This window comes from Monodon monoceros, unplaced genomic scaffold, assembly GCF_005190385.1.
Source record: "Monodon monoceros isolate NGI ecotype Baffin Bay Population unplaced genomic scaffold, NGI_Narwhal_1 Super_Scaffold_9, whole genome shotgun sequence".
NCBI lineage: Eukaryota > Metazoa > Chordata > Mammalia > Artiodactyla > Monodontidae > Monodon > Monodon monoceros.
This window is the reverse complement of record NW_021703786.1, coordinates 51,218,890-51,231,794: the sequence shown is the minus strand read 5'-3', so window position 1 is coordinate 51,231,794 and position 12,905 is coordinate 51,218,890. Positions and strand designations below refer to the sequence as shown.

At 44.2% G+C, this 12,905-nt stretch overlaps 1 protein-coding gene across 4 annotated transcripts in view; it reads left to right on the top strand.

Annotated features, from left to right (window-relative positions):
- The window catches only part of VPS53 (VPS53 subunit of GARP complex), a 125,459-nt gene that overhangs the window by 81,998 nt on the left and 30,556 nt on the right, over positions 1-12,905 (top strand). For all 4 annotated transcript variants that reach the window (XR_003791911.1, XR_003791913.1, XR_003791912.1 and 1 more), the window contains exons 14-17: positions 504-746; positions 3,658-3,805; positions 7,158-7,240; positions 8,211-8,289. Coding sequence is in view for 1 of the 4 variants with exons in the window: in XM_029211579.1 (XP_029067412.1) it covers positions 504-746; positions 3,658-3,805; positions 7,158-7,240; positions 8,211-8,289 (553 nt within the window). In the remaining 3 variants the exon portion in view is untranslated. The remainder of the gene's footprint in view (positions 1-503; positions 747-3,657; positions 3,806-7,157; positions 7,241-8,210; positions 8,290-12,905) is intronic.

The window sequence follows — 12,905 nt, the reverse complement described above, 5'->3', positions numbered from 1 at the left end:
AGGTTCTAAAAATGTTTTAAGTTAATTACTTTTTATTGAGGTACAGTTGATTTACAGTCTTGTATTAGTTCCCGGTATATAGCAAAGCGATTCAGTTATTTTTTTCAGATTATTTTCCATTATAGGTTATTACAAGATATTGAACATTGTTCCCCACGTTACACAGCAAATCCTTGTTGCTTATCTGTTTCATATATGGTAGTGTGTATCTGTTAATCCCATACTACTAATTTATCCCGGCCCCCTTTTACCCCTTTGGTAACCATACATTTGTTTTCTATTTTTGCGAGTCTTTCTGTTTTGTAAATAGATCCATTTGTATTGTTTTCTAGATTCCACATATAAGTGATATCATCTAATATTTGTCTTTCTCTGTCTGACTTACTGAAACGGGTCCAATTTTAAATGTAAAAAGCATGAGGAGTGATCGCCTCGCGGCAGTCAAGCACGTTTGTTTTCTCTTTCTTGAAATAAAATAACGTTTCATGTTTTCTTCCTCCCAGAAACCTTGGGGAGCTGATAGATCGGTTTGTGGCTGATTTCAAAGCCCAGGGGCCACCTAAGCCCAACACAGACGAGGGGGGCGCCGTGCTCCCCAGCTGTGCCGACCTCTTTGTCTACTACAAGAAGTGCATGGTGCAGTGCTCGCAGCTCAGTACCGGGGAGCCAATGATCGCCCTGACCACTATTTTCCAGAAGTACCTCCGAGAGTACGCCTGGAAAATCCTCTCTGGCAACCTGCCCAAGTGAGTCCTGTTCTTCCTGGTCTGACCAGAGAAGTGAGATTCTGAATATACCTAAGTATGGAAATCTTTAAGGAAATCCACCCTGAAGCTGTTCGCTAAACTGCCAAGAGTATCAGGGAGGAAAACACCCTTATGGAGTTCCCAAGGGTCTGAAACTATTTCCTCTCAAATGGGATTCCACAGCTGATCAGGACTGCCAGAGGAAATCAGTACTGCCACGCTGGCCACTAGCATAGGTCAGATCCTGCCACGGTGGACTCAGGGGAGTCAGTCCCATTATAGATGTGCCTAGTTTACATGGATTCAGTGATAGGTACTTGGCAAAAGAAGTGGGGTGGTGGTAGCAATGACTTTTGAACAGCAAGGGCAGTTTCATTCAGGCCAAAGTCTCTCATGGTGTGTGTATCTTGCTCTCCTGGGTTGAGTCTAATGTTTAAAGATGTGGTAGGATTTGGGGAAAGGTGGTTGCATAGCATAGCTCCTAATTATAGCGACTTCACTGTTATTCTGGGGCATTAAAATATTGTTATATAGCTTATTACTTGAAATAAATGGATTGTTCGACTAGAGTTTTAGAGATATTTTGGTTATATAGCAATTTCTATTGTAATAGAATATGATCTGAAGCAATGCTTCAGAATCCAGTAATTATAAATCACTCCCATAGCTAAATTCAACAGTTTGGAATTTAGTTTCTGTCACTGTCACTAAAATGTGTCATATATAGGAGTTTTACATAATTGGGAGGAAAGAAAAATAAAATCCCTTCGCTGTACAAGAGATTTGAAGTAACAGACATGTTTTACACATGAGAATTTCTTTGAATATGATAAACATTATTTTTAAATTTTTGATAACTTTTATCCTGATTTTCAAAATACTGCAAGTTTGTTATAGTTTGTAAAACACAGAAAAGCACAAAGATGAAGATAAAAATCACCACCCAGTGAAAACAGGTTTAACTTTTCAGTATACATTTTTCTGTTCTTTCTTTATATGTGTAATGTGTGTGACTGAATGCTTCTGTTTATTTGTTTAACAGGACTGGACTATAGTACTTATAGTTTTATACCCTGCTTTGTCATGATGTGAGCATTTTGCCATGTGTATTAGTCAGTGTCACAGCAGGAAACAAATGGTACTCAGCTGGGATATTATTACTAAAGCCACTGTTTACAGAAATGGGGGCAGGTGAAAGGAACCAAGGGAGGAGTCTGAAGCATCCAAACTCTAGTGGGTAATTGTTACTACTTTAAAACTCAAGTGACAGCTAGAGCTGTGGACAAAGGGCTGCCTAACAGAAACTTTAGTCTTAGGGGCCACGGTCACTGCCAGGACCACACTGAAGCAGAGGGAGCAGGAAGGCTAGTTGTTACTCCGACTTCTCTCTCCTCAACCTCTCTGACTTCCTACAGCCTCTGCTGATGGCTGAAACCAACAGGAGCCCAGGGGGCTGGGGAGCCTGGGTGAAAAGTCTGCAGAGGTCAGTCTCCCAAGCGGTGAAAAGGGAAGAGAAGAGCAGAGAACAGTCAGCACAGTAAAAATACTCAAGACACTTTTTTTTTCCAGATTTTTTTTTTTTATATATGTATGGCTGCATTGGGTCTTTGTTGCTGTGTGCGGGCTTTTCTCTAGTTGCGGCAAGCGGGGGCTGCTCTTCATCGTGGTGCGCGGGCTTCTCATTGCGGTGGCTTCTCTTGTTGCGAAGCACGGGCTCTAGGCGCATGGGCTTCAGTAGTTGTGGCTTACCGGCTCTAGAGCACAGGCTCAGTAGTTGTGGCGCACGGGCTTAGTTGCTCCACGGCGTGTGGGGTCTTCCCGGATCAGGGCTCGAACCTGTGTATCCTGCATTGGCAGGCGGGTTCTTAACCACTGCGCCACCAGGGAAGCCCCATCAAGACACTTTTAATGATGCTATGATGTTCCCACATACTGAAGGCCCTCAGCTAACTTCTGAGATTTCTTATTGATCATTCTCTTAATTGACCATTTATGTTGGGTTCAGTATTTTAAATAACATTCAGAAGAGCATCCTTGAACAGAAGTAGAACTACTGGGTCAAAGAGTCTGAACGTCTTTTTAAGCTCCTGAAAAATACCTCCAAAAAAGTTGTACAATTTAAAGCTCCTAACCCGTAGTGGAAGAGACAGCCAGTGTCCTCACACCCTTATAAGTACCAGAAATTAAGATGATTTCAAATCTTTGATTACCTAAGTCTGGGAAGTTTAGGGGTGTGTGTGTGTGTGTGTGTGTGTGTGTGTGTGTGTGTGTTTTAAAGGAAAAATTTCTCTTATTTTTAAGGTAAATATCATTGATTTCTGTCTTCTTAAAAAATAGACTCTCACAGTTGAAATTTTATTTATAACTGCAGGAAGTTATTTAAAAACCGCTTTTTTATTTTTTGTGATCACATGATTAGATCAGTAGGAAGAGATGACGTGCTTTTTTGTTTCTTGAGGCAGTCAGGCCTTTGGCCAGGAACCATGTCTTAACATTCACTTCTGAACCCCTCCACAAGCACGAAGACAAGCTCCCATGCAGAATTTTCTTAACTGAGAGAAACAGTTGGGGAACCAGCTTTTGCAGCACACATGACTCTGAATGAGCTGTACAGATCGGGAAATGCCACGCTAAGCAGAGAGGCTGCTCAGCAGAGCAGAGTCATTGTAGTTACCATGACTGATGGCTGGCTCACTGTTGGGATCGTCTCTTCCTATTTCTGATGGTCGGAGAATTTAAACAAATGACAGTCAAGGTCAGGTCACTCGGAAAGGGCCTCATTGTGTGTGGATTTGTTTGGGCCACGTCCAGCCTCTCCTTCCCCTGTTTCTTTGTCTTACAACGTGCAGTTTCCGGGTCAGGAAGCAAATGAGGAGTCCTGGCCTGACTGGTCCCTATGCCTTTTCCTCAGAACCACAAGCAGCGGCGGTGGCTTGACCATCAGCAGCCTCCTCAAGGAAAAGGAGGGCTCAGAAGTGGCCAGGTTCACCCTGGAGGAGCTCTGCCTCATATGCAGCATCCTGAGCACTGCAGAGTACTGCTTGGCCACCACCCAGCAGGTGAGCCGCCCGGGCTGCCCTCGCGCCACCTCCTCCTTTTCCTGAGCCGCCTGGGCCACTTAGCTCAGTGGGTAAGAATATGGGCCCCAGTGAGGCCACACACAACCTTGGGCAGAACAGCTGGTCTCCCACAAGGGAAAACTCGAGGTCCAGCCAGGGGACGGCCCAGGCAGCCCCCTTGCAGAAGGACCTTGTTAAAAGGAGACTGGGCAAGAAAGTATGACTGGTCTCCTCCCCAGAGCTGTGTAAGCTGCTCAAAGAGCATGACGTGCCCTCCTGAAAATAGGTCAGTAGCCCTGTCTCCCACGTGCTAAAAGCAGTTACAGTCGTAGTGGTGGTAGGCCCCAGCCTTAGTGGTCACTAGTCACAACCAGTGATTCCATTCTTAGGAGTGTTACCAGGCTCATTGAAAATCCTTTGGGCTTTTACGTGTCTCCTGAAATGTATGGAGCATATTCTCAATCTGCAGAAACAAATAACCATTGTCTGGATGCTGACGTTCAGGGACTGGGAAGCAGGAAAGGGTAATGTCTCTGCTGGAGCTCCCATTAGCAGAAGGAAGACCAGAAGAATTTTCCATTCAGCCTTAGATGTGGGATTAGAAGTTCCTTTCCACATTTCCAACCCTGCCAACCCTTCCCTTTGGACTTCTGTGAGAGAATACATTTCCATTTTAAGCCACCAAGTTTGTAGTAATTTGCTACGGCAGCATTAGAAAACTAATTATAGGAGTCAGCCTGAATGAACTCTACTGGTCAAAGATGAGACATACAAGTATCAGTGAGAATATTAGCTACAGTCGATTGTAAACATCAAATATGTTTAAATCCACTTGGTTATAATGATTTTTAAAATTCACTTATCACCTTGGAAGATACTAAGAAACCACTGGTATGAATTGAATACTGGTAAATAAAGGAAAAGTTCTTATCCTGCCTTTCCTATCTGACTTGTACCTCAGGATAACCAAATCACAGACAATGGGAAGTATATCTTGATAGCAGATTTTCAGTTCATAAATGAAGAAGAAAAGATATTGAATTCAAATATCATTCTTTTATACCTCTTAATGGAATAACGGATCTGGGCATTGACCATCAATGGCTGCTGACATTACAAAAAGAGAGACAACCAAACATCATGTTATCTCCTGATGGAAGTACACAGCACTATCATGAAGGAGTTTTCTTTTTTTTTTACCCTTTCTTTCTTTTTCTTTTTTTTTTTTTTTTTTTTTGTTGGTGCTGTGTGACTTGTGGGATCTTCATTCCCCAACCATGGATTGAACCCCGGTCACGGCAGTGAAAGCGCCGAGTCCTAACTACTGGACCGCCAGGGAATTCCCATGAAGGAGTTTTCTTTAAAAAAAGAAAAATCTGAATCTGATCAAGCTTTTACATCAAGCTACAATTTACAGGAAATACAAGGGATAGAGGGCATGCTAATTAGTACCTTTTGGATACTATCAATGAGATCAAACTATGAGAAAATCTATGGGGCAAACAACCCAGTTTCCTTAAGAAAAAATCACAGGGGGTTGGGGGGTTGCGAAAAGAAATGGAGGGAGAAACCAAAGAGACTTGAGAATCCAAGCAATGAAGAATTGAAAAATAATACTTAGAAAACAATGCCAATAATGTGTCAATATCGGTTCATTAATTGTAACACTTTTACACTTAACACCGGCATGGGGTGTGCCATTCCCTCCTTCAAGAGATCTTTATGAAGCACTGATTATGTACCAGGCATTGTATTTGGTATTCATTCACAGAGGTGAACAGAGTAGACAAATTTCTTACTGTCATGGAACTTAGAACTAATAAAGGAGCCAGATAATAAATAAGTAAGGCAAGATGTAACCTCAATTTTGTTCTAAGTGCTAGGAAGGAAACAGATGTTGCAGTGCTAGTTAGGGAGTTGCCTACTGAGGTAGAGTAGTCAAGGAGGGCCTCCTGGAGGAGGTGATATTGAAGCAGAGACCTGGGGGGTGGGAAGGAGGCTGCCAAGTGAGGAGCTTGGAAGGGATGGGCAGTGGGGGGTGGGGGGCAAAGCAAAGGAGCTGGCTAGGGCGAGGGAGCAGAGAGTGCTTCGGAGAGAGGAAGTAGGACGTGTGAAGGCCCTGAGGGGGAGAAGACCCGGTGTCTTCCAGGACCTTAAGAGGTCGGTATAACTGAAGCCAGGCGGACAAGAGGGAAAGCAAGATGCGGGCCCTGAAGCTAGACAGGACCCAAATCATAGTTAGAAGTTTGGATTTTATTTTCAGTGTTAACAGGGAAAGGCCGCTAGAGAGTTGAAGCCTTGAGAGCCTGCGCCATAATTTTTCTCCTCAATCCCTTATAAACGTGTAGATTGTTTCCAGTTTTTCACTAATATAAACGACAGCAGAATGTGAGCTTTATGAGAAGAGGATCTTATCTGTTTTTTTCACCAGCTAACTCCCTTATGCTATGACAGAGCCTGGCACTCTGTTTAGAATAGACTTTCAGTAAATATTGGTTGAATTCATGAATGCTGCAAAGAACACGTGCGCATCTCCATACCTTGTTCTCATTACTCGTTGAAATATCTTTCTAGATGCAAAATCGCCGGCCGAAAGAGTGTGTATATTTAAATGTTTGCCTTTTAAATAAGTTGCCTTCCCAAAAGCTTACATTAATTTACCCATTCCTAGGAGTCACTTTTAAATCTAAGATAAAACATTCTTTATTCATAGAGTTTCTGTAATAAATAGGTTTGGGGATGCTAGGTGAAGCAATTCCCGGGATGTTTTGAGGTATTTACAATTCCCGGTCAGTTGTATTTTTCTTGGAGGCTGCTGGAACGTGGCCAGCGTTTCTCCCCACTTGGCTGTAGGGTGAGGCAGGCAGAGACTGTTTCTTTTGTTTATTTTGGTATCCCTCAACACCTTAACGCGGTGGGTGGCCCAGCCCAGCGCTCAGGGAATACTTTACCTGATTTTATTGCGACCCACCACTGGAGGCTTCCAGTGTTGGTGGGTGAGCCAGCAGTTCACGAGGCAGGGAGTATCCTAAAAATGGGGATCTGTTTAAATTGTCAGTGTGTCATGAGAACCAAGTACAGTGCAGGGCCAAAGGGCACAGGCTCTGGAGGAAGTTTGATTCCCAGCCCTACCACTCACTGTCCTGGGTAGGGCATGCCTCCATCTTCTCATATATCAAAGGAGGATCATAATAGAATCTTCCTTACAGGGCAGTGAGATTTAAATGAGTCCATACACGAAAAGTGCCTGGAATTATACCGGAATCCTCACACTCAGTAAATGTTAAGTATTGTTACGTTGCTCCTTCCGATAAGCATTAAGTATGTCGTTCTCTCTGTTACTCTCTAACAGCTGGAAGAGAAACTCAAGGAGAAGGTCGACATAAGCCTGACTGAACGAATCAATCTGACTGGAGAAATGGACACATTCAGCACGTATGTACTCGCGCGCCTGCCCGAGGCCCGCCTTTCCCCCTGCACGGAGCAGCGTGTCTCAGGCCGTCAGCGTAGGTTACTACAGAACCTGAGAAGTTTCCAGGGCCTTCTGTTGGATCAGGATTATTTTCTCCACCAGCCACCAAGGGGCCTTAGAAGTTGGTGCAGCGGCCCCCCATCCCGCCTCCTCAAATACAATCATTTTTAGCTTATGGGGGCTTTATTGTTGCACTATCTAGAATAACAAGAGAAAAGAAATCCCCCCTTGGCCATCCCTGCAGGAAGGTCAGGTCCAGGGCCTCCTATCTGACCCGCTAAATCTACAGAGGGCCAGCCCCACCTCCAGTGTTTCAAGGGTATAAAGGGTGAGCAGCCCGATTTTAGCCACTGGGGGGTGGGGGAGGGCAAGTGTATTTGGGGTGGAAGAGTGTCTGTCCAAGGAGTTCAGCCTGTAAAGCCTTCTTGAAACAGTTATTGCCCTGGTGCTACCTGGCAGGATTTTGTCCTGGTCGTTAAATGAGATTTGGGAAAGCCAAGCTTCTGCTTTCACATCAGCCACTTACTGAGGAAAAGTCCAAATTCTCTTCTTAGGTCATTTTCTCTCAACTTCCCCCCCGCCCCCGCAAGATCTGATTTAAACATTTTGGGCAAACGGGTCCTTTTGGAGGAGGTAGCAAAGAGGAATTCTGGGTGTAGCAACTGGGGAGACGAGCCGTGGAATCTGGTGTCCTGACTGAGTAGGAACACATCCGAGTGAGACCAGGACACACAGCAAGAAGGAGGGCGGAGCCAAAACACTCCTCCTTGTCATTCATTCCTTTCTGAAATGAAACTCAAGTTTTTCTGAGGAAATGGTGCATCTGAGTTTTACACAGGTGCCTAAAACATTTGGAAGGAGCTGTGTCGGTCAGTCATTCGTTCACAGTTCACTTTTGTAAGCTGTGCCCACAGTAGTGTGTTTGATTTGCAGTGTCATCTCCAGCAGCATTCAGCTGTTGGTTCAGGATCTCGATGCTGCCTGTGACCCCGCCCTGACAGCCATGAGCAAGGTAAGCTTTTAGGAAGTGCTTCTTCCTGAACGTCCAAGAGTGACCCCAGGTGGTTTCTCCCTGCCCTGCCTGTAGCTCCTGCAGGCTCTTCAGTGCTTAAAGCACCGGTTGGGAGGAGAACGGAGCCCTCCAGGAGTTTGCTAAAGCACTCAGTTGATCTTGCACCTGAAGTCAATTGCCTGTCCTTTGAGAATGAGACGGGGAGCCGGTGTGTTTCCTAAGTTGGAAGGAGAGGTTGCTTTTTTTTTTTTAATCGTTTTTATTTATTTATTTATTTTTGGCTGCGTTGGGCCTTCGTTGCTGTGCGCAGGCTTTCTCTAGTTGCGGCGAACGGGGGCTACTCTTCGTTGCAGTGCACAGGCTTCTCATTGCAGTGGCTTCTCTTGTTGCGGAGCATGGGCTCTAGGCGCACGGGCTTCAGTAGTTGTGGCACGAGGGCTCAGTAGTTGTGGCTCGGGGCTCAGTAGTTGTGGCTCACGGGCTCTAGATCACAGGCTCAGTAGTTGTGGCTCACGGGCTCTAGATCACAGGCTCAGTAGTTGTAGCTCACGGGCTTAGTTGTTCCACAGCATGTGGAATCTTCCTGGACCAGGGCTCGAACGTGTGTCCCCTGCATTGGCAGGCGGATTCTTAACCACTGCTCCACCAGAGAAGTCCGTGAGGTTGCCTTTGATCAGCATCTGACACGTGCCGAAAACCCTTCGTGTGGCAGCAGTCACTTCAGACTCATTTTCATTCCTGCCCACTGAGAAGTTTTTCCGACTCTCTCTGCGCTGTCGTGCAGGTGCAGGATCATTTGATCAGGTTGCGGACCCTGGTTTTCTAATATCGTGGTGGCCCGTCAGTCAGCCCTCAGTCCGCAGTCCCCTCCTTTGGCGCTTATCACGTGCAGCTTCATGTTGCTCTTTGGCTTTTACGTGCCTGTGTCTTTTCTTCCTAAAAGAAAATCAATTCCTTAAGTTCATGGACCACATAGAATAGAGAAGATTCATACTTGTTGATTAATTAAGTTGGAAATAGGCAATTCTTCATTGATTTCTAAGCCAAATAACACGAAGTTGCCCACTCTTTGAACCTTCTAGAGCAGAGGTCGGCAGACTACAGCCAGTGAGCCAAATCTGGTCTGCTGCCAGATAAAGTTTTATTGGAACACAGCCACGCTCATTCATTTATATATTATCTATGGCTGCTTTTGTGCTACAACGGCAGAATTAAGTAGTTGCAACTGAGACTAGATGACTCGCAAAGCCTAAGATATAAACAGTCTGGCCCTGTACAGAAAAAGTTTGCCAGTGCCTATGCTAGAATCGTAGACTCTTGGAACATTCTCACAAATTCTAGAGAAAGAACTTCTCTGGGGCACACTGACCAGTAGCAGAGTAGAACGCTGGCTTCGGAATCGGACAGCCTTAACTCTCCTCATTTCTCCTTTGGGCGTGTTAAGCAAGTAACAACCTCTCTGGGCCCAAGTTACCTCATCAGTATGTGAACTGCCAGCATCTGCCTTCTGAGGAGAGTGAGTGGTCTGGTGCCAATAAACGTTAGTCCTCTTTCCCTCTTGTCAGGAGTGGCCGTGTCACAAGGTTGTGTAAACACACGTTTGCTGTGAATTTGGTTTTGTAGTAGATTGTAAATATTTAACAAAAATAGGGCTAAGACCAAAACTTAAGCTTTGGAGTTTTATGGCGCTCAGTGGGGAGTCCTGAGCAGCTGATGTCACAGAGTTTCCATTCAAAAGGCCCTTCCTTTCACCAATCAGATATGGATGTGTATTTCCAGCATCCAAGTGTTTACAAGCAGAATACTCCAAGCAGGCAAAGGGAGGCTCACTCATTTTCTGAAAGGAACGTGACTCTGAAGATTGGTTTTGTGGGTTCTGATTATCCCCTCGCTGCTGGGGAACACTCCCTACATCCTGAACATGATCTGTTCCGGCTGCCATCTCTCCTGCACTGCCACACACTTTCGATTGGAATGCAGCTGGCGAAAGAATTTTTACATTTACCAAAGGAAGAGTGGATTTTTTTTTTTTCAGTAAAATAACAGTTGTAGGGGGTTTAACACTCCAGGTGTTGCTTATATGAACTGTCAGTTCATTAGGTGGATTTCCCTCAAACTGCCCCCACCACCCATCTCTCCACCAGACCCACACCAGCAAACACTAACAGAGACCATACCTCCAGAATCTTTTGTTTACATCATAGGAAAACCACAGATGTGGGAAGGCAGCAGCTGGGAGGCCGTTACTCTTTGTCTGAGTCTTCCGGAGTTCTAGCAAAATGAAATCCATGTGATGAAAATGACCAGATATAAACAAGCCAAGTGGTCACAAACCGATTAAACAAATACCCTCTGTTATTTGTGTCTGCCTTCTGTTCTGTGTAGTTTCTTCTAGGATTTTTTAAAACTTTTGTTTTGTGATAATGCTTATTCCTGTCTGTGATTCCATCATTTTTGCTGCTAGTTGAACAGTTCATTTCAGACTCTACCCAGCACGGTGCTGGGAGTCCCAAGGCTGGGAAAGATGTGGACCTTATTCCAAGGTGCTTAGATTCCAGGAAGTGTGGGGTAAGAGATGTGTGAGATGAGGGGGGTTAAGGTATGAGGAAATCAGTACCAGAAGTACAGAATACACCCTTCTCAAAGGAGGAGAGTTCAGGACTTCCCTGGCAGTCCAGTGGTTAGGACTCCGAGCTTCCACTGCAGGGTTCGATCCCTGGTTGGGCAACTAAGATCCCACATGTTGCGCTCGCACGCCCGTGCAGCGTGGCCAAAACAAAGCGAAACAAACAGACGAAAAAAGAGGAGAGTTCACATCCAGGTGGGGAAGCAAAGAAAGCCTTCTTAAGGAAGTAGCATTTGAAACAGACCACCAAGGATGGCAAAGTTTTGAACAGATTTGTGATTAGGAGGGCATTCTGAGCTGAGTGACAACATGAACACAGGCTTATAAAGTTAGGAAAGCTCAGAACTTTGTCAGCATTGCCAGTCTCCTTACACATCTTTGGAATTCCACAGAGCACTCTGGGTGTGCTTGTACCTACATAGTCAAGGCTGGAAACAGGGCTGCCCTTGAGGAGCTTATATTCTGGTGAGGCAAAAACTTAGAATAATTGATGCTGTAAATAACTGTATTTTATAAATGGTGAGAAAATGAGCATTGGGCTCACCAAAGTGGAGCGGTCTCGTCAGATGATTCTGAGTTGAGGGAAGGAGGCTTCTTTGGCAAGATGGATTGAGCCAAGAAACTGAGTTACGTCATCCTCCTGCGAGGAGACCTCCTCCTCATTGAAGGCACCCCGTGATCTCCTTGGTTTAGCATAGTGGGCTTTTATGATTTGTCCCTTCACTACCTTGTTGGTTCTGCCACTCCTGTGTGTATAACTGTACTCCAGCCTCCGAGCCACTTTTCTTTCTCTGAATGCATTACTTTTTTTGTGGCTTCCACACCTTTTCTCATTCTGTTCTTTCTGCCTAGAATTCTCTTTCTACCCTTGTCTGCCCAATTAGCTCACCCTTTAAAATCCAGTTCAAATGTCTGCCTACTTTTAGAGAATTGAGGTATAATTCACATACAATAAAATTCATCCTTTTAAAATGTATAATTCGGTGGAACCACTACCACCGTCTGATTCCAGGACATCTTCATCACACGAAAAAGAAACCCCATACTCATTAGCAGTCACTCCCCATTTCCCTGACAGTCACTAAGCTACTTTCTGTCTCTAGGGATTTGCCTATTATGGACATTTCACATAAATAGAATCAAACAGTATGTGGCCTTTTGTGACTGGATTTCTTCACTTAGCCTAATGTTTTCAATGTTCATCTATGGGGTAGCATGTATCAGTACTTCACTCCTTTCTATGGCTGAATAATACTCCCTTGTATATGGTTAAACCACATTTGGTTTATTCACTGATCAGTCAGTGGACATTTGGATTGAGTCCACTTTTTAACTCTTACGAGTAATGCTATGAATATTCATGTACATGTTTCTGTGTGAATATGTTTTCAATTCTCTTGTATACATACCTAGGAGCAGAACTGCTGGGTCATCGGGTAGCTCTACGTGTCACGTTTGAGGAGCTGCCAAACTGTTTTCCACAGCAGCTGCACCATTTTACATTCCTACCAGCAATGAGTGAAGGTTCTCATTTTTCTATATCGACACTCATCAACACTTTAAAAAAAAATTATAGCCATTCTAGTGGGTGTGAAGTGGTATCTCACTGTGGTTTCAACTTGTATTTGCATTTCCCTGATGACTAACACGTTGAGCAGCTTCTCATGTGCTTATTGGACATCTGTATATCTTCTTTGAAAAGACGTCAGCTCAACTCCTTTGCCCATTTTAAAATTGGATTGTCTTTCTGTTGTTGTCTTTTTACTTTCTTGATCATGTGCATTGAAGCACTAAAGTTTTAAATTTTGATGAAGTCCAATTTTTGTATTTTTTCTTTTGGTGCTTGTGCTTTTGGTGTTACACCTATGATACCATTACCTAATCCAAAATTATGAAGATTTACACCTATATTTTCTTCTAAGTATTTTATAGTTTTAGCTCTTACATTTAGGCCTTCAATCCATTTTGAGTTAATTTTTGTATATGGTGT